At 43.6% G+C, this 20,159-nt stretch overlaps 1 protein-coding gene across 2 annotated transcripts in view; it reads right to left on the minus strand.

Annotated features, from left to right (window-relative positions):
- Positions 1–20,159, minus strand: part of Kit (KIT proto-oncogene, receptor tyrosine kinase) — a 78,798-nt gene that overhangs the window by 27,396 nt on the left and 31,243 nt on the right. For both annotated transcript variants that reach the window (XM_055629419.1, XM_055629418.1), the window contains exons 2-7: positions 17,830–18,099; positions 15,318–15,599; positions 13,824–13,951; positions 9,394–9,562; positions 4,455–4,644; positions 2,299–2,414 (exon numbers count right to left, since the gene is read on the minus strand). In XM_055629419.1, the coding sequence (XP_055485394.1) occupies positions 2,299–2,414; positions 4,455–4,644; positions 9,394–9,562; positions 13,824–13,951; positions 15,318–15,599; positions 17,830–18,099 (1,155 nt within the window). The remainder of the gene's footprint in view (positions 1–2,298; positions 2,415–4,454; positions 4,645–9,393; positions 9,563–13,823; positions 13,952–15,317; positions 15,600–17,829; positions 18,100–20,159) is intronic.

The following is a 20,159-nucleotide window of genomic DNA, read 5'->3' on the forward strand; positions in this document are numbered from 1 at the left end:
ACCTGCAGTGGATTGAGGGTCTTGGAGCAGGTAGGTGAGAGAGGCCTACTACACTCAGAATCAAGTTTTTGCATGAACAGTTTGCACATTATGCTTGCAAAGATACTGATTTGCCTATGGTCGTCTCTTAAATTAGTTGAATATTAAGGTTTTCAGAAGTAGGTAATTTTGCCTATGTGTAATATATTAAGCTCCCTTGATTAACATCTGAATTAATCTAGAAATATTTGAATTGAAGGCCAATGAGATACCAAATAATCAAAACTGTTCTCAGGAACAGAAATATTAATTAACACTTCCTTTGGAAGGGTGTCACTCTGTGTTCCAGAGTTTGGGACCACTGGCTCCACCCTACACCCTGCCCTCCTCTTAAGGACATACATGATACATCAGTAGATTAAAAAGTCAGCAACACAAAAGTACTTAATTAAGCTCGAGACCAGCCTGGTCTGCAAAGCCAGTCCAGGCATCCAAGGCTACACAGAGAAACCCTGACTCAAAAAACCAAAACCAACCAACCTTAATTATTGGCATGTGACACTTCTCCCGATTGAGACAGGGTCTCACTGTCAAGACCAGGCTGGTCTTGAGGGAGTTCCTTGATCAGATTATTTGAAGCAGGAAAACCCACCCAAAATCTGGGTCTCCTTCAGGATTCCAATGTAGACTGAAGACCAGGGCTCTCTGGGGCTCCTCCTGGCCCTGATCAGGGTAGAACTGCCGAGACAGTCGGCCTGGCCAACGGAATGAGACGGCCACTGCTGGACCACACCGACAACATTCTGTAAGGCGATCTAAGCGTGTGTGCGTGTGTTCCTTTAGAGAACTTTGACTGATACACCCTCTTAACAAGGGAAGCACAATTCTAGACGTGCTGATACAGCCAAGCACTCTAGACTGCAGTGAAAAAGCGTCCAGAGTAGTGCTTTACCAGCTGCTCTTTTTCATTCACAAATAGATCTGACCACTCCCAACCTGCTACCAGAGCAGGGCAGGGACAAATGGGAAAAATAGAGGTGAAACCACAGCAGGTAGGCTGCTCCAGGGGAGGGAAGATCTTCTCCCCTACCCCCAACCCCACCCCTTATAGCCCAGTTCCTAAGTTGTTCTTGTTAGGGAATTATTCTGGTTTGAGCTGAAATATCCCTACAGGTGCATGCATTTGGATGCTTGATCCTCCCTGGTGGTGGCATCCAGGAACCTACAGGGCAGGAAGCATGAATAGCAGAGGTCACTGAGGCAGGCCACTGAGGGTTGGAGCCTGGCTTCCAGCCTGGACTTCCTGATTAGTTATAAGGTGAAGTTGTAAACACCTACTGCCACAGACCAAACCCCAAAGCCATGCCCTCCCTGCCGAGATGAGCTATTATTTCCTGCAAGCAAGAATCAAAAAAGCCCTTTTCTCTAGCTGCTGGTGTATCATTCTCTTTCGGCAACAAGTAACTAACACAGGAATGCTCCACTGTCTTCCCAGATCACACACACCCTAACAGTTAGTCACTGGGCTGTCTTCTGGAATACTCAGGTAGATATAATGGTGTCCACCACTCCTTGTCAGTGCAGGCTGGACCCAGAACAGAGCCAAGGAGAGGCCTGCACTTGGCAGAAGCTGCAGCAAAGGTTGACTCCTCCTGCCTGCATGGCCTCTGCCTCTGCAGAGATAATTCCCTCAAAGAACCATAGCAGTGCAGGACTTCAGTATTGGGGTTTTGAGGTTCCCATGACTACAGACAACTGCCCTACCACCACCACCAAACCAGTGGCTGCTTGCTCTCCCAGCACTCCTAAAGTACTGAGGAGCGACCCGTTGAGAGCTGGGTCAATATCCCATTGATCATAGTGGGAGAACAGCCTTGGACACAAACAGTATATCACAGGCTGAAGAGAGAAAGTGCTGGAGAAGAGGAAATTCTTGTTAGGGATTAACAGTATCTCTCTCCCACCCAATGGCAAACACCAGCTCCTATTCAACATCTGGCTCTCCAGTCCAACGATCAATAATAATACAGTTTCTCTTAAACAGCTGCTAATCTCAGCCTCTTTGGCCCCTGTTTGCTTCAAAGGCAGCCCTCAGATATTCACAGCACTTCTACAAGGTCATGTGGCCACTGAAATGTAGGACAGGGAGTCGGTTTCTCTTCCAGCCACCAAACCACGAGGTCTTTGTTAAGGTCAAAATTATCATGAAACATTATTTACATAGCACACAAGGAACGCAGCTCTGCAGCTGTTATACGCATGGGCTGCAGCGTGCAATAACACCAAATAAAAAGATAAGGGGTCCTGCGATTTACTTACTGTTCACGAAAACATTAAATGTCACGGAAGCACTGTCATCCGAGTTGGACACCAGGAAGGTGTAAGTACCCCCTTCTGTGTCTTTCAGTCTGGTCAGATGAAGTTCGTTCACGTATCTACAAAGGAAGGACAGTAAGTCAACCCCCTGTGGAGTCTGTCCTAGAGTGCAATTCTCTGTCCCTGCTCCTACCTGGAAAGAGTGCCTATGTGGGGAGGGAAATACCAAAGAATCACTTAATTCAGTGTTAACAAGATGGGCATGTATACAGGCATGCCACACACACTAGACACAGGCATGAATACACACACAGAGTCACTCTATTTGGGACAAAGGCCTGCATGTGACACAAATAGGCTAGCCGCACCTTTGGGGCCACTGTCCCAGGCCACCCTCATGACCACTTCCTCCTCTGCCCATACTGTAGGCATACCCTGTACTCTGTCCTGGGAAACCCTAGCTCAGGAGCCTGCACACAGCCTTGATTTTCTTTTTCTTTTTCAAGACAGGGTTTCTCTTTGCAGCCTTGGGTGTCCTGGACTCACTTTATAGACCAGTCTGGCTTTGAACTTACAGTGATCCACCTGCCTCTGCCTCCCTGAGTGTTGGGATTACAGGCATGCGCCACCTAGCCTGGCTCATCTTCGATCTTCACATCAACTCTTAGGCCCTTGGGATCCACATAATCATGAAGTCTCCACCTCTATCCACTATCACCCTTCCTTGCTTCTGTCAATAACACTATTCTTGGCTTTCCTTTTACTCCCAGACTTTTTTCCCCAGAGGCCCCGGCAGTATTTGTTAATTCAAGTATCTGCTCTGCCCAGAGATCTACAGGGCGGTTGTGAGGAAGGAACTCCGTGTAATGCTTAAGCTAGTGCAAGATCTAGATGGACAAATCCACTGGGCTGGCCATGGCCAACTCGCCACACTCAGTGGTCTGACAGCCTGCTCAGATTCAATCACCTGCTACTAGATCAAACTTTCTAATCTCAGCCTCTTGTGCCGGTGCCTCAGTCCTGTGCCTCCTCTAGGGCTGTCCCCACAGGCCCCTGTTGTGGGTACAGTTCAGGACACTTCATATCTATAACCTTCACCCAAGGGTCACCTTGAGTAGGCAGGTACAGAGGCTCAGCGTAGAGTTCCTCAAGGTCCTTACTCAGCTGGCATGCAAGAGCCCAACCTAAGAAGCGCCTCACCTCGGCCACTCCTCTCCTACCTGGGTACAAGCCATACCCACCCTCTTCAGCCCAACCCTCAATAATCCAGGCTAGCCTATCAGTCCTCGCTTGTGTTTATGCAATAGTCAGCAGCTCCTGAATGGAATAACATGAACTCTATCCAGCTACCAGCTCCTTACTCGTCATCTGATCTAGGTCACATCACCTCACCCTTCTGTGCCTTGGCTTCCTCTGCCAAAAAGATGGAGGAAATTAAGAGTGCTACAGGGTCAGTGAGATGCTAAAGATACCTTCAGTGCAAGTCCCCCAAGTTTGACCCCTGGACTGCACATAAAGGTGAAAGAGAGCACCGACTCCCAAAGGTTGTCTTCTGACCTTCCCATGCACTCTGGGATACATGACATCACATCCCTGCATCATCACATACCCCCACACAATAGCAAATTAAATGAAAAAAAAAAAATTAAGAGCTAAGGCTTTATGCTGGTTTGTGTAAGGTATATGTGCTAACAATTAAAAGCACATAAGGTATTATTACAGCTACTATTGTAATTACAATGTTTTGACGATCTAGTAAGAGATTCTGATTTAAAAAAAAAAAAAAAAATCAATCGCCTGGCCTGAAGCTTAACGATCCACAGTTGCCAGAGTTTTAATAATGTAGTAACAATCCCAACCTCCCTGTCTTTCTAAGGAGAATTATTATGTCCTGAAGATATGCTAGTCATTGCTTTAGATTACCATTAAAACTAAGAGAAAAGTCAACCCCCACTTCCCAAATGAGAAATCGAGTCAGCATACATTTGCATCTGAGGCATGAACCTTCTGAACCCACAGCAAAATGGGACTGTTGGCTGAGGGCACAGAGGTAGCCCTGGGTGTACTTCCTCAACTGGCACCTTCCCAGGCACTGCTGGGTCACCAGAAGCCGACCCGGGAAGGATGGCGGGGGAAAAGGGCACAGGTCCCTTTCTTACCTGATGTTGCTTTCGTTATCGGCTTTCAGATAATCTTCCCCCTTGTTGGTGGAGGTCCTGTTCATGTAGATCCACTGCTGGTGTTCAGGTTTGGGGTAGGCCTCATACTCCACCACCAGATCTACGTTTTCTCCATCGTTGACAGACACCGTGGTGTTCTTCACGGGGAAGATGTTAATGAACCCTTTATCTAAGCGTGATAAAATAAGGCGGCAATCAATATTGGCAACCGACAAGAGCACACACGTCACTTCAGAGTCACAAAAGTGAAGACCTCCAGCGTTGACGGGCAACAGGTGAGAGGATGCGCCGTGAGCCCTGCGTTACCCTCCCTTGTGCTTCATGGCGTCCTGGGTGAGGCAGGGCACACACTAAATCCTGCCCTGTGGGCTGCTGCCTCACTGGCAATTCCCTAAAAGGTCTTCTCCATCCACTTGTCTGCACGCTAGGAGGCTCAAGTTCAAGATATGTTGCTAAATAGCCCCTACCTAAACCCAGAAGAATTACAAATGTAGGAAGAAAATGCTACTGAGTCAAGAGAATAAGCTCTCATATGTGATAAAAATGCTGCAAAAAAAAAAAAAAATTATTTGAAGAAAATGAGCATTGACCCTTCATACCACGTGCATGACCCTTCATATCACCCTTCACACCACAGGCCATCAATCAGACAACAGATGACACATGAAAAGCAGAGAGGGGGTGGACAGGGATGGGTGCTTTTTGGAAGCGACAAAAGGAAAATATCTTAAAGGGTAAATTTGAATGAAGGTAACGGGAGAAAGAATGTTTAGCTAAACTGGTAATTAAACCATGGATGGCACTTTCCATTTATTAAAAATAGCAAAACTAATTTAAAATAAACCCACAGGGATCTCGAGTGTGCTCGAAGTGGCACGAAGAGCCGCACACGACAAACTGGCACGCTTCTTCTCAGAAACCAGTTAGCGATCGAGATTCTTCTTTTTTTAAATTATCTATTTTTAAGTCTAAATCCTATAATTTCCACTCGAGGGCTCTTCTTAAAATGGGTTATGGATGCACAGAGTACTCTCTGGACAGGTTACAATAACTCTCGAAACGACAGACCACTGGCGAAGTAAATAACGCCGCCTTAGAAATGGTTGTGTAATAATCCAAGAGTGAGCTTGAGAAAGAGCAATAAGCTAATTGCTGATTTTATTCTTATAGCCACCATTTAGGGGACACTTTAAAATGTGCCAAGATGGGCCTCGGGCCCTTCAGCCCACATTTTTATTTAATAATTATGACATTTATGCTTACAATGCTTCTGGAACATAGAGCTGTAGCCTCTCATGTATAGATGAAAAACAGGTTTTAGGGCTTTTCTGTGCATGTGTGTGTGTTGTGTTTGCTGTCTGTGTATATGGTACGTGCACATTAAGAGTGCGGAGACCAGCGGGGCGGTGGTGATGCACACCTTCAATCCCAGTACTCTGGAGGCAGAGTTCAAGGCCAGCCTGGTCTACAGATCAAGTTCCAGGAGAGCCAGGGCTACACAGAGAAACCCCGTCTCAAAAACCAAAAAAAAAAAAAAAAAAAAAGAGTGTAGAACGGAATCTCCTGTCAGCCTAGAGCGGGACTCCAGGGGTCTTTCACTGAGTCAAAAACTAACCATTTCAGCAAGTGGCTGGCCAGGGAGCTCTCCGGATCTGCCTACCATCTCTCTCCTAAGTATGGAGGTTATTTATAGTCACACACAGCCATGCTTGGGTTTTGTTTTGTTTTGTTTTGTTTTGTTTTTTATGTCAGTGCTGAGGATTTGAACTCAGTTCCTCTGGTTTGCGGAACAAGTGTTCTTACCCCACTAAGCCATCTCCCAGCCCTACATTAGAGATTTAATGATAACTAATTTATAGGTAATACTTGTAAATCTTTAATTTATAGATGAAATCAATGATTTATATTTGGATCCAAAGCCATATAGGCGAAGTCTAGCATTGAACATGGGTCTAAGAGAAGCCAAGAATGGTCTCTTTTTTTAGAGGCTGTATACATTTTAAGTGAGGAAAAATAAGACTATGAATAAAATTGTATGTATAATTGAAAACTCATATACAAAAATAAAAGCAAAATACTCAAATCTTTAAAAAAATAGCTACATCAAGTTAGAGTTTAAATTTTTTTCTATTTCAATTTCAAATGCTTAAAATTAATTGTAAACTTTCACTAACTTTGCCATTATCTATGCATGCACAAGAGGCTGTCATTGCAGTTTTTTATTTTTTTTTTAATGCCCTCTGGCTGCCTAATGGTTCAAAGTCAAAAATGCAATCTAGTGTAGTAGTGTCTTCTTAGATAATGAGCCTATCTGGAAGGGATTATTTTCAGTAAGAAATGAAAAAAAAAAAAAATCATCCAAAATAAAGGCTTGGAACTGGCCCTTTCCTAACATACTAAGGACATAATTCCTGCCGCTCTTCATGACAAGGAGGGGGCTTTTGCTGTTTGCTAAATCTTGCTGTGTTAAAAGAATCAGTATTGCTACCCAAGGTCATATATTCAGATCCTCCACGATGGGAGAAATGCCATGGCTACTACCAATAAACTATGGAAGCAGTCCTCAGTTTCCTGGAGTCTAACCTTGCTCCGTAGGTGTTAGGATTTAACTATGAAGAACACAAGTGTTAAAGGCTTGGTTGCTAGCAAACGGGGCTTGTGGGAAGTAACTGGGTCATGAGGGTTCTAAGTTCATCAGTGGATATCCATCGTGGGGGTGGATTTTTGAAGGACATGGGCCTCTGGGGGTATGCCTCTAAAAACTCTGTCTTGTGCCTGGCCTTTCTAGGCTTGCTCTCTGCTTCTGGGCGTCCGTAAGGCAGACGGACGTCTTTCTTCCGCCACCTGCTCCTCCTGTGATGTTCCAGCCTGTCTCAAGTCTACAGACTCAGAACCAAGAGCTGAGGAAAACCTTTCCCCCCTTAAACCGTTTGTCAGGCTTTCTGTCATAGTAAGAAAGGCTGACAATATCATAGGGTTATGCTACATGGTGAAACAACAAGGCTTTAAATTCCTATAATGTAAGAATTGCTAAGACTCTCTTAGGTGCCATAACATTAAAAAAAAAAAAAAAAAAAAAAAAAGGAACCCTAACCAAATTGCTGTAACATAAAAGTTTAATGTTTTCAAGTGCTTCTGCATCAAGAAATTGGTGATCTGTTAACTCTTAATAAGGTTCAAACTCTATGCCTCACACTCTAATAAAATCTGCCTTTTCTCTATCTCCAATGCTGTGGAGGCTGGCGGCTACTTCTTCTGAGAGGAAATGCAGAGAAAAAAACTGGGGTACGATAGAAAGAGAAGTAGCAGAACCCTAACCCCCAAACCAGGTCAGATTCTATCTGCTCTTGCACAAGCATGCACACTCATGCTTACAAACACACCCACACAAAAACAACCAAACTGTAGGAGATGGTGGATATATTTATTTACTCTACTATAGTAATGTTTTTACGGTCTGTATGCATCCCTGTAACATCATGCTATGCGCCTTGTACACAATTCTAAACCATAAAAAAAAAAAAACAAAATCAGCATAGTCCCAAAGTCTAATTCTCTCCCCCATCCCTGTGGGTTGAATCTGAACCCACTCCTAGTCCCTACAGAATTACCCTGTCTTTGTCTCTTCCTGTTCCTGTCCCACCACAGCCTGCTCTTGACCCTCAATAAAACCAGATTCGGATTTCACAGCCACAGGGCTTTCCAGTCACACATTTCTAATTCTTGGAAACTGATGAATGGATTTTTTAAAATCCGATTACATACAACAATATGCTCAAAACATCCTTACTAATTGCTTTCTGGAGCTGAAGAGGATATATCAACATGCTCTCTAATCAACTTAGCAAATTAGTGCTTATGGAGTTTAATATTTTAAAAGCATAGCCTTCTATTCAAAGTAATAAATGGCTCACGATCACAGTTGGGGACAGAGAAGTACACTTTCTGTGTGATGACTATATAATTATAAGCGAAGTGTCTTCTCTGTGTTGAGAGACTTTTCATTAGAACTTGGGCAGAAATACCAAATTTTTATGATGTTACTACCAGAAAAGGGGGGGGGGGGATCACAGAGCTCTGTTCCATAAATCACTGAAATCTAGGGTGGGGGAGAGACAAAACAAACATGGCATTGCTTTATTACTACTTCAAAGATGAGTTTCATCATTCTACATGAGTGTTATCAAAAGCAAGCACCAAGAAAATGGTTGCATTAAAGAGGCATGAAAATATATATAATTTTATGTGTCGATTACAATAAAGATGGAATGGTATCTTAAAAAAAAAAAAAAATAGGTGAACTCAAACAACATCCAGAAAACAAAAACCCCAAAACAACAAAAAACTAGGAATGAAATAAATATTTCATTTAATTTATCTCAAAAATAAATTTTTTGAGATAAATTAAAAACATAAAAAAGGAACCTACTACATGCTGCCTCTCCCTCAGAAAGGGAGAAGAGCCAAGAGGCCAGAGAAGCTCAATTCAGCATAGACCACAAAGGAACTGACAACTGAAAAATAACGTGCCAGAAGACAGAGAACTACTCAGGCTCCTCTACTCATCTCTGAGGCCTGACAAAGAACATCTATGATCATTTCCAAACTTGAACCACTTGGCTAGGACTGAAACGTGAGGGGAAACTGAGTGTATGCTTTGCTTGAGGGGGAAGGGAAGGTAGGAGCAGAGTAACAGGTCGCCACTGTCTTTTGGGTAAGCTGGTAGGATCTGGTTTTGTGTTGTGTTGGCAACAAGCTCCTCCAAGGATACCATTCATTCATTCACTCATTCATTCATTTGGTGATAACACCTTCTAAGAACCGGTTCCTAGAATCCCATTTGCATAAAAAGAAAATTATCTAGTAATTTCTCTTTTCCCTATTGCTGGTAATTTATACATTCCATAGAGATATTTACCTACTACTTTCAAGGTTGTTGTGACATTTGCTGATCCAAAACTATTATTGGCATAACACATGAACACTCCAGAATCATTAACTCTTGCTGAGCTGATAGTCAGCGTCTCCTGGCGTTCGTAGTCAAAGTCCCCCCGATGCCAGCTGTTACGTTTTTCCTGTGCTTTAGTCTGAGGATTTCAGAAGGGAAGGGGAAAAAAAAATCAAAGATTACCATATGATTTATATTCAGGATCTTTCCTAAATTAAAAATAGCGGCAATTAGCTTCTCCATATTAGCATTCGTTATACGCTACTGAGGGGGATAAAAAAAAAGTGTCACGACAAGCCTGTCACTGGAACCCTTCATATCACAGGATTATATTGAAAGATAGTCATTATGAATGATTGGAAAAAAAATGGGAAAGTCATTCTAAGTTCTCTGCTGTATTAAATTTTGGTAGTCACTACAGAATATTACAGAATACTGATTTTTCATGATGAGTCAGCACACTTATGTCATATTAACATTTTCTGTTTGTTTTGTGAGACAGGATCTCCATGTAAACTAGGGTAAATTTTAATTACCGTTGTAAGAGAATGACCTTGAACTTCTGAGCTACCTGGGCAGGGAACACAGGCACATGCCACCATCAGGCCTGGTTTACGGTGTCCTGTGCATTGAACCCAGGGTTTCGTCATGCCAGGCCAGCATTCTGTAACTGGGCCATGTCCCCAGCCACCATCCCTCTACCCTTTTTATGGGTGCATCTAAGGACTGAAAGGAAATATATAACCTTTTAAATTAATATTTAGCATCTTTCAAAAACAAAATCAGAATCAGAATATGTGTAACTGACTTGGAGTTCACCGTCACATTTATCATCTCAGTAGGATTTTCTCAACTACTCAAGGGATGAGGCCCATGACACATACAAGACCATATCACAAAGCATTTGGGCAAGCTGACAGGAAAGGACCGTGGCACTGCCCTTGTGTGACTCTTGTGATCTATCTGCAGACCAGACATGGAGAGATATTTGCAAAGGAAATATCATGGGGAAAACTTCAATATAGGCAGCTCTACTGAAAACATTCAAAGAAGTCTAACTCTGCATTCTGCGTCTTCCAAATTTCCTGCTGTGTGCACACTTTCCCATTACAGTCAGGAAAACAACAACCTCGATTACAGCAAGCAAGCAGGAGCGGATACTGGCAAAGACCAAGGGCAATGGCCAGCTATATTGCCCCAGCAGCATGAACCCAGCAGCCAGGTGCTGGTAATGGTGACAGTGCTGGAAAGGAGCTTGGCAGGACACTGAGACCCTCAGAACATCTGTGCCTAAGGAAAATTCCATGATACTGACTGCAGTGAGGACAAGAATATCCATCAGGTAAATGTTGCAATAAAGATTATGACTTGCAGGAAATGAGAGAAATGTTTCTATTACTTAGCAAAAAAGGAGACAAGGTCGCTCACATAGGTAATGCTCACACCTGGGAGCAGAGAAGGTCAGAAAGCTATAGGTTCAAGAGGAGCTTGGGTTACAACAGAGAGGAATCTATCACAAACAAAGCATCCATCTTAGGTGCTAATGCGTGCACATGGGGAAAAGAGAAACATGGAAAACATATGGGCGACCTGGCAGTAAGAAGGACTAGCCACTTGTGACCATGGAGTACTTCAAATGCTTCAGAATGTAGTTTTGAGTCCGCATAAAATATATCCTAGATTATGACTACTTAGAATTATAAGATGCAAAATACATTATTAATAACTTCTTTGTTAATTTTAGTAGGAAATAATACTATTTCACATTACTGGGTCAAAAAGGTCATTAAAACCACTTGTTTTTGGAATGTCCTTATCAGAAAAATTTAAATGGCCCGTGAATCTTGCCTTACATTTCTATTATATATACAGCATTGCTAGCTATGTAGACAATGCCTTTCTCTTTTTTCCTCATATAATTACAGTTTAAAATTTTCTTTTCAGGGCTGGGAACTGAAGGCCTCACACAGGCAAAGCAAGAGCTCTGCTCTCCAGCTAACACTCAGCCCACAGGGTCTGGAATCCTGATACACTTAAATAAGCATACATAAAAGCTGATGGCCCCAGACTCGTTAAAAGCAAGAGAATCAGTTTGGCAATTAATGAGCTGTGAGCTCTTGATCAAGTCAAAGACCCACCTGGCCTTGGCCTTTGTTTCCACAGAGTGTGAATTAACAAACAGGGCTTTAAATGCCTTCCCAATATGGTTCCCTGCAGATCCCAAGCCATCCCTTCTGTGAGGTGTTTCTAAGTGGTAGAAATCTCCCATTTCAGTGCATAGGATCACTACCAAACCAAAGCGAACGACATGCGACATCCTCTCCTGCTGGCCTTCAGGCCACTGTTTCTGACTTCTCTCCATAGCCACAGTGATAAAGAACAGATGGGACACCACCTCCTCCTAGAGCCAGAGAGACCCCAACAGGGCGCCAAGCACAAACTCTGAGATGGTCGGTGCAGAACAAAATAGCTTGGTCAAAAATGATGTTCAAGCAACCCCCAAGGTCAAAGATCATAATTTAGCATGCCGACACCACCGAACTCAGCATTGAAAGGGAACAGGAACGTTAGTATTTGGGAGCATCGGAAGAGCCAGCATGAACATGCCTTGTATAAAACCCAAGACTTGCAACCCTAAACAAATAATCACAACACTTAAGACTGGCCTCAGTTTCTCATGAGTGAAACTTCCTCTAAATGGTCAAGACCAAACACTAATGGACTTTTAAAATAATCTGATAGTGCTAACAGCATTCCAAATTATGCCAAAGGATCAATAAAAGATTCATGGTGAACCCTGGCGGAGAGCCAAGAGTCCCATCTGCAAGTCACACATTGCATGCTGTCTGCACATGATTTGGTTTTCTTTAACCCTTGGAGGCACACACTGGGATCTCCCTGAAGACTTTCTAATACTAAAGGTTTAGCTGCCATCGCCAGTGGGTTAATTGGGAATGGCATGCAGGGCTCCTGGGAAACGTGGTTCACAACAAAACTGCTTGGGGCAATTGAATTTCTCATCTTAAAAGGGCTAATTTTCAAGTATACACCGGCTCAAGTACACACACACAGAGTCTAAATTGTTCTCTCATCTGAAATCGAGGATTATAGAAAGCCAATTAATAAGGGATTGTGCTCTGTAAGGTTAGGCCAAAATCCATACAGAAGCTATTATTTGTATTACATTAGATGGTCTGAAAACCAAAACTTGTTTCTCTGAGCCGTGGGTCTCTAGTGCAATCCATTCTCCAAGGCCAGTGGCAGGCTTCATAGACCAAGAAAGATATCATCCATCAAGATCTGCACAAATGCCGTCATTATGGGGCTCACCATGGTTATGCCTTGAACACAGAATTCTTTATGCAGGCATGAAATTGCTGATGCTGAACACCGGCCAAGAGGAGGAGGAAGAGGAGCAGTGAAATGTATTTCGCTTTTTCCCATTTCACATTCCCACATGTGAAATAAAGAGGAACTAGTTATGATTAGGGAATCGCCTCACTAAAAGTACTTAAAAATAGAAAGAAAACACAGTCAATGGGAATTTTAATGGAAAATTAAGAGTTCTGAAACCTTGTTATTGAGTATTTGAGACAAAAGAAAGAAAGAAAATATCCAAATAAAACTGTCTAATATTGGTTACACAGGCATAATGTCTTTGGGTTCAAGTTTTAGCAACGCAACAAAAAGAGATGGGGGCGGGGGAGATAGTCTGGCTAAAATTTATTTAAGATATGCCCAACACAGTATCTGACATTAGATAGATATTTGTCAACTGAATGAGAACATAAACACGTCCAAATGTTTCACATTAAAGATAACCATTTTATTAATTGCAACAAAAAACAAACGGAAAACCATTAGCAACTTAATCTCAGGTAACCAGCCTCACAGGGGAAAATACAAGCTGCACAAAAAAAGAGAACCCCATCTCCCAGATGACCTGGCCATTCTGTGGGGATCAGAAGAGCTGTGTTGGGGCATACATGACACCATTCATTCCTCACTAAAGGAGAGGGGGGAGGGGTGCTCACAACTCTTTCTATCATGTGCCCTAAGTAGACAATAGTTTCACCTGAAGGCTATACAGCTATTCGTTTGTTCGGGTTTGTCTTTTAGCTTCCTTACTAAAATCATTTCAAATGGACAAACAGTGGTAAGTCATAACGTGATGCTGATGCCCTCTTTTCTCAAACCGTAGTGACAACTCGGCAGTTATTTGCCACTAATAATGAACACGTGTGTTGTCATAGGTACAAGCAGACATCGCGTGAATGCGCTGTCAGCCAGCTGCTAACAAGCCATATCAGAACCATCTGAGGAGGCCAGTTTTGTAGGAATCTGTGTGATCTCCCACACAGACAGCAACACAGTGATAGGAACGAAAGGAGTTCTCTCACCTGAGTTATCCACATGGAGCCCACGGAAGTAGACACGTCTTTTATGGTACATGTCACTGTAAACTTGTCCCCTTCCCTAAGGAGTTGACTTGTTTTACTCACAGACACAACTGGGAGAGCCTTGATGGCTAGAATTTAAAAAAAAAAAAAAAAAAACAAACATGTGGCCCTGAAGTCAGACATTCCATTATAGCACGAATTTTAACTTGTCTTATTTTTAACATGCTTTTTTTTTTTTTTCTTTTTGGCTTTCATTTTTGTTGTTGTTTGTTTGTTTTTGTTTTGAGACAGAGTTTCTCTGTGTATAGCGCTGGCTGTCCTAGACTCACTTTGTAGACCAGGCTGGCCTCGAACTCACAGAGATCCACCTGCCTCTGCATGTGCCACTGTATCTGGCTCTTTTTTACTATTGTTAAAATTAGTTTTATTTGTTTGTGCGTATCTTTGTGTGTATGCCATGTGTGTGGGTGTCTGAGAAAGCCAAATGGAGGGTGTAGAATACCCTGGAGCTGGCGTTAAGAGGCAGATGTAGGCCACCCAGGGTGGGTGCTGGAGTCTGACCTGAGCTTTTAGCAGCGAGCACTCTTCACTTCGAAGCCTCTTCTCTAGACCCAGGCTTGCTTTTTCTTGGCTGTGTAGAGCTTGCATTATATAATTAAAGAAAACACACAGCACCATACTAAGCGATCTGTACTGTTTACGTGTCTAAAATATTAACACCAGTTGAGTCATTCAGTAAATTCACTCATACTGGGTGAAAAGGCGGAAGAGGTTAGCATCACATGAAGCTGGCTTCATCGTGACCTGGGATACCCTTGGTTTCTTGAGGACCCAGCCTACAGCTAATTACATTCTTTTAGCCAAGTGGGTACTTTTCCCATACATTACACAATCACACCTTGCTTACTTCTGAGACGTCCAGGTTTTACATAATTAAAATCTCCTTCATTTTAATGAGTATGGTTTTTTTCAAAAGCGGATTAAGAATTCTCCTTATCAGTTGAAATCCCAAAGTGACACTGAACTAGATAACCTCAGATATAAAGCCCGGTTTATCTTCTGGCTACTGAGAGGTTCGATGGGAAGCCACAGCAAGTTCCACAGGCCAGGGGCACTTTCTTTCCCAGAGCTTGAAGGGCTTGGGAATTCATTAGAACCAGCCAACGAAAGAAAAAAGAATCCTGTCATGTGTACACAGCAAACTAAAGAATAAACCCCTTGTAATCTAATCTCCTCAGGCTAAATCTTCCCATTGAGTAGGAACACTTGTGGCAAGGGTATCACTTAGGGATGAATGCCCTAAACCAGCAGGTTTAATGACCAACAGCCATGGGGCTGTCACCCTAGAGGAATTCACAAACTCCTGCTATTACCTGGAAGGTGGTGATCTTACTAGTAACTTGTATCCTAATGCCCTAGGCCAACTGGGAAGAGACAAGTCTGCCCCATACACAGGGTCTCCATCTCCCACACGAGGTCAGAAAGAGGCCCTACCTGCCCTCACTTTCAGAGTGAACTTCTCAGACAGCACCCATTTGCCCTGGCGCTGGGCAGCGCAGCGGAGACAGAGCCGGTGGTAGGCGCGCTTCACGTTTTTGATGGTGATGCCGGCCTTGGGGTTTGGGACATATGTTAGGTCACTGGGCAGAGATTTCCCGTCACACTCCCGGAGGGAATAACTGGACACCTGTGGGTCTGTCAGAGGGCAGCGGACCAGCGTGTCGTTGTCTTCTTTTCCAAACAAGGGAAGGCGAACCAGGAAAAGTGTGGCAGGATCTAAGAAGCAGAACAAAAGTCAGTGTGTTGCGTGGCTGGACAGGGCCACTGAAACACTATTTGTTTTTGTTTGTTTAGATGCGGTCTCACTGTGCAGTCCTAGCCGGCCTGGAACTTGCAGAGCAGGCTGCCTTCAAACTCACAGAGATCCACCTAGCTTAGCTAGGATTAAAGGTGTACACCACCACATCCCGCTCTCCGAAAGCATTTTTAAAAGACTTAAATTATCACAAGCTTGCACAACACAATGGATTTCAATTTTTAAAAAAATTTTAGGATAATTTATTTATTTGTATGTTCTGTGGATTGGTGTTTTGCCTGCATGGGTCTGGATGAGGGTGTCTGATCCACTGGAACTGGAGTTACAGACAGCTGTGAGCTGCCATGTGGGTGGTGCTAGGAATTGAACCCAGGTCTTCTAGAAGAACATGAAGTGCTCTCAACCCCCAGCCAATCCAGCCCCTATTTTTTTACTTTTTACTTTACAGGTATGGGTATTGCTAGCTTGTCTGTATGTGGACCATGTGTATGCAGGCTGAAGACTGGAACGGGGTATCAGATCTCCACAGCTGGAGTTGGAAGGGGTTGTGAGCTTCCTAGTGTGGGTGCTCGGAACCAAACTGGGTCCTCTGTAAAAGCAGCAAGTGCTCTCAAAGGCCACGCTTCCACACCAGCCTCCAGCACAGCAGCTTTTTATGTGTGTATTAAGGACCAAATGTAGGTCCTCCAAGCACTCACTGACTAAGCTATCATTCCAGACCCCTGAAACCTCTTTTAAAATTTATCCTCTCCACCTGGAAATCAAATATTACATACACACAAACAGAATCTGTTGCCACTGAGATATACTTGTTTTATCATTTAATTAAAGACAGACAGACAATCAAACCTTCATGACCAAATTACGATCAGGAGCCACAGTTGGTTTTCTAACTATACTTTCTCAGTCACCAGGGAGCAGAGACTCCATAAAGTGCCACTTTCTTTCCTCCCAGCAGCACAGACTAGTTAAGGGTCCAACTGTGTGGGCCCTGACTGCTCCAGCCAAGTCAGCAGCCTCTTCGGACAAGCAGCGTCTACGCAGCCCATCGTTAAGCTGAAATGGTAACTTTCGTTACCACCTGGAAATTACCAAAAAACGCCATCTCCAAGGTCACCAGCAGCGTGGGGGGTGGGCTCCACAATTCCGAGACAGAACCCTGAAGCTGAGCTGTGGCTTATCAGTGAGCATGTCTGCTCAGCTGCCCACTTAAGCAAGGACAACTGATAAAGCAGGCAGAGGCACAATTTCACGGCAATCCTCCGAGGCAGCTTTATTAACCCCTGTTTGAGCATGCTAAGATTTGTATAATTGTGTTTCCCTAACAATCCCCTAAGGGAGACTGCTCGTCTTATCTAAAGACCACAGTGAGAAGTGGAGGCCGGCCCTAGGCAGCACATCTCCCAGGCACAAGCACTACACCTACCACATACTCACAGAATTGTGCACATGTTATAAGTGACAGGCCCAGTCCCGATACAACCGGCGCTACAACCAGGACTTCCATTTCCTGTCCTCTCAACTGTCTCTTAAGCTGTCATTAGTTTTGTTTTTACATCACCCAAAGGATACAACCCTGCGGGTTCTTGAGATGATAGCAAAAGCACACACACAAATTGCTGAATTTGTCTAGAAAATGAGGTATGGGAATCCAACTGTCACCGTGCTTTGTCTTTTGTTTCCAAGAGGTTGTAACTGCTGAAAAGAACTCCGAGAGAACTTACGACTGACAAGGGATGCTTAGCTGTCTGAGTTGTTTTTCTGGAATTTACTCCCTTAAGGGTGGGCCAAGTCCTTTGAAGTGCTAGTCTGTTCAGGCCTTTTGAGGCCTTTGGTTCTCTGAAGTGTTTTTACTAAGTGGGAATATTTAGTATCTCAAGGCATTAAAATGCAGTTTTCCCAAAGGGCCTAATTTATTCTCAGGGTTGACTCCAAGCACCAGGACAAATGGGCTAACCAGACTGTAATCCAGTTACAGGCCTTGCAGACCCCAGCTGGGGTCACACTCAAAGCCACTGTGAATCAAACGATCTTGATCTTGGAAGCCAGCGGAGGAAAACATTTACGTTAGGCCTTTTAGAACCAGCCAGCAAAATTCTGCCTGTGGTTTGGCCACCTACAGGTCACCTGAAAGTAAGAAGAGGGTACCGAACACTCTCTGCGCAGCCACACACAAAGTCCAGCATTTACCTCTAACAAACACGTAAATTGAGCTCCTGAGGCCGCCACTGTTGACGCACGTGTATTTGCCCGTGTGAGTGGCCTCGGCTTTTTCCTGAATCCATTCACTGCGCTTATTCTCACGCACTTGATCGAGGGTCTCAAAAGTCCATTTGTCGAAGTCGGGATCAATGCACGTTAGCCTGATCGTGTCACCAGCTTCGACTATTAACTCTGATTGCGCTGGATGGATGGATGGGGGAGACGGCTCCCCTGGACTCACAGATGGCTGAGACGTTCCTGCCAAGAAAAACAAGGACTGTGTTGAGTGTGAGCTGTCTTGGCGAAATAAAGCACTTCTTCTAATATTGAGTTCCATCTTCTGTGCATGCTACAATAAAAATAGCCCTGCTATTTGTGGCTGCAAAGGGAATTCTGTCTAAAGTTTAAATTCATCCATAAAGTTATTTTCTGCATCCTTCAATTAGTCCTATGGGTCATCCTTGGTGTACAGGCTGCTGAACTACAAGCATGGCTCTCTTTGGGTCAACCATGCACGGGGCTTGCAGTGGTGATGGTCTGGCCTCACGGTGCTGCTACAATAATAATCCACTTAATAATAATAATAATAATAATAATAATAATAATAATAATAATCCACTGAGCAACAGCCATTAGGTGGTGGGGCATGCCTCCTTTAACCCCAGAACCCGGGAGGCAGAGGCAGGTGGATCTCTGTGAGTTCGAGGCCAGCCTGCCTGGTCTAGAGTGAGTTCCAGGACAGCCAGGGCTACACAAAAAAACCTTGTCTCGAAGAACCAAAATAACAAAAAACATCTTACACAATGGAAACCAGAAACACACACATATATGTTTATTCATGTCTATACATGTGTATATATATATATATATATATCACTATGTATAACCCTATGTACTGTATATAAATTATATAGTATGTATGCATATACATATATGTACATCTATATTGTGTGTGTGCATAACTGTGAAAAGAATGTTAAAAGAGTGTATGTGACACGAGGATATCCTTTTGTTTTTCTTTAAGCTTTGGATTCACCTGTTCTCATCCAATATTCCTTACATGAGAATGCTCACAGAAACATATATCTACATATCTCTAATTGTTTCAGTAAAAATGATGACTATGTCTTCAAGATTAGAATCTGAGGCAGTTTCTCTTCCAATGCTCTCTTCCAATCTGATCAACCTAAGGCTCAGAAAGTCCATATTGTTGTGACATATATTCTTTCCATAATTTCAGAGTTAAAGAAAGAACTCTGCTCCAGGAGCCAGGGTCAAAAGCACTCCTCAGGCAAACCTGGCCATCTGAGCTAAAAGTGTGTGTATGTATGTTTGTGGGTGTACCAATTTCTAAATGCTGCCCTCTGACCTCTAAAGGTACATATGTGTACACACATACACAGTAATCATAAATAAAAATGTTTTCAAAGGACTCTGCTCAAGCACAAGAGTAAGTGAAATACAGCTATGAATTCAGACTGAAGAAAAAGAGGTGGGCTGGGCCTTGCCCTGTCTGACGACAGGGAGGACAGGACTGTAGAGGACTAGACAGCGAGAAAAAATGGCCTCCAGGTAGCCTGTGTGTGGAACACAGTCCTGTGGAAGCACGACAGGGTGAAGAACGTGGCAGACCACCAAGAGCTCCCACACCTCAGCATAAGCCTGGTCCAACTGCAGGATGACTGTGGACAGAATGACTTCAGGATGGAAATACCCCCCAAAAACAAACAAACAAACAAGGATTCTACCAGCCAAAAGCAGGTAGGAAAGTCATGAAGAGGCCGATTTTATTGTTGTGGTTGCTCAAGCTCCAAGGAAGGTAGAAGAGCAGGGGAGGGAGGAAGGAAGGGAAAGGGAGTAAAGGAGAGAGGAGGGAGGCCAAAGACCATGCTTTAGAAAGCTCCCTTTAATCCCAGTACTTGGGAGGCAGAGGCAGGCGGATCTCTATAAATTTGAGGCCAGCCTGCTCTGCAGAGTGAGTTCCAGGACAGCCAAGTCTACACAGAGAAACCCTATATTGAGAAACCAAAAAACAAAAAGAAAGAAAGAAAAAAAGGTACCAGAAAGAAGGTGGAGTTGAGGCAGATACCACATAGTGAGACCACAGACAAAAAAAAAAACAAAAAACAAGTCCTCTGAGATGGTTACAAAGAGACTCCTGGGAACTGGCCAGGCATGGTGGCACACCTTTAATCCCAGCATTTGAGAGGGAGGAACAGCCAGATGTCTGTTTGAGTCCAGCCTGGTCTACATAGTGAAACCCTGTCACATTCTCTCTCTCTCTCTCTCTCTCTCTCTCTCTCTCTCTCTCTCTCTCT

Source organism: Psammomys obesus, unplaced genomic scaffold (assembly GCF_907164565.1).
Source record: "Psammomys obesus unplaced genomic scaffold, mPsaObe1.curated_primary_1811, whole genome shotgun sequence".
In the NCBI taxonomy this organism is placed as follows: Eukaryota; Metazoa; Chordata; class Mammalia; order Rodentia; family Muridae; genus Psammomys; species Psammomys obesus.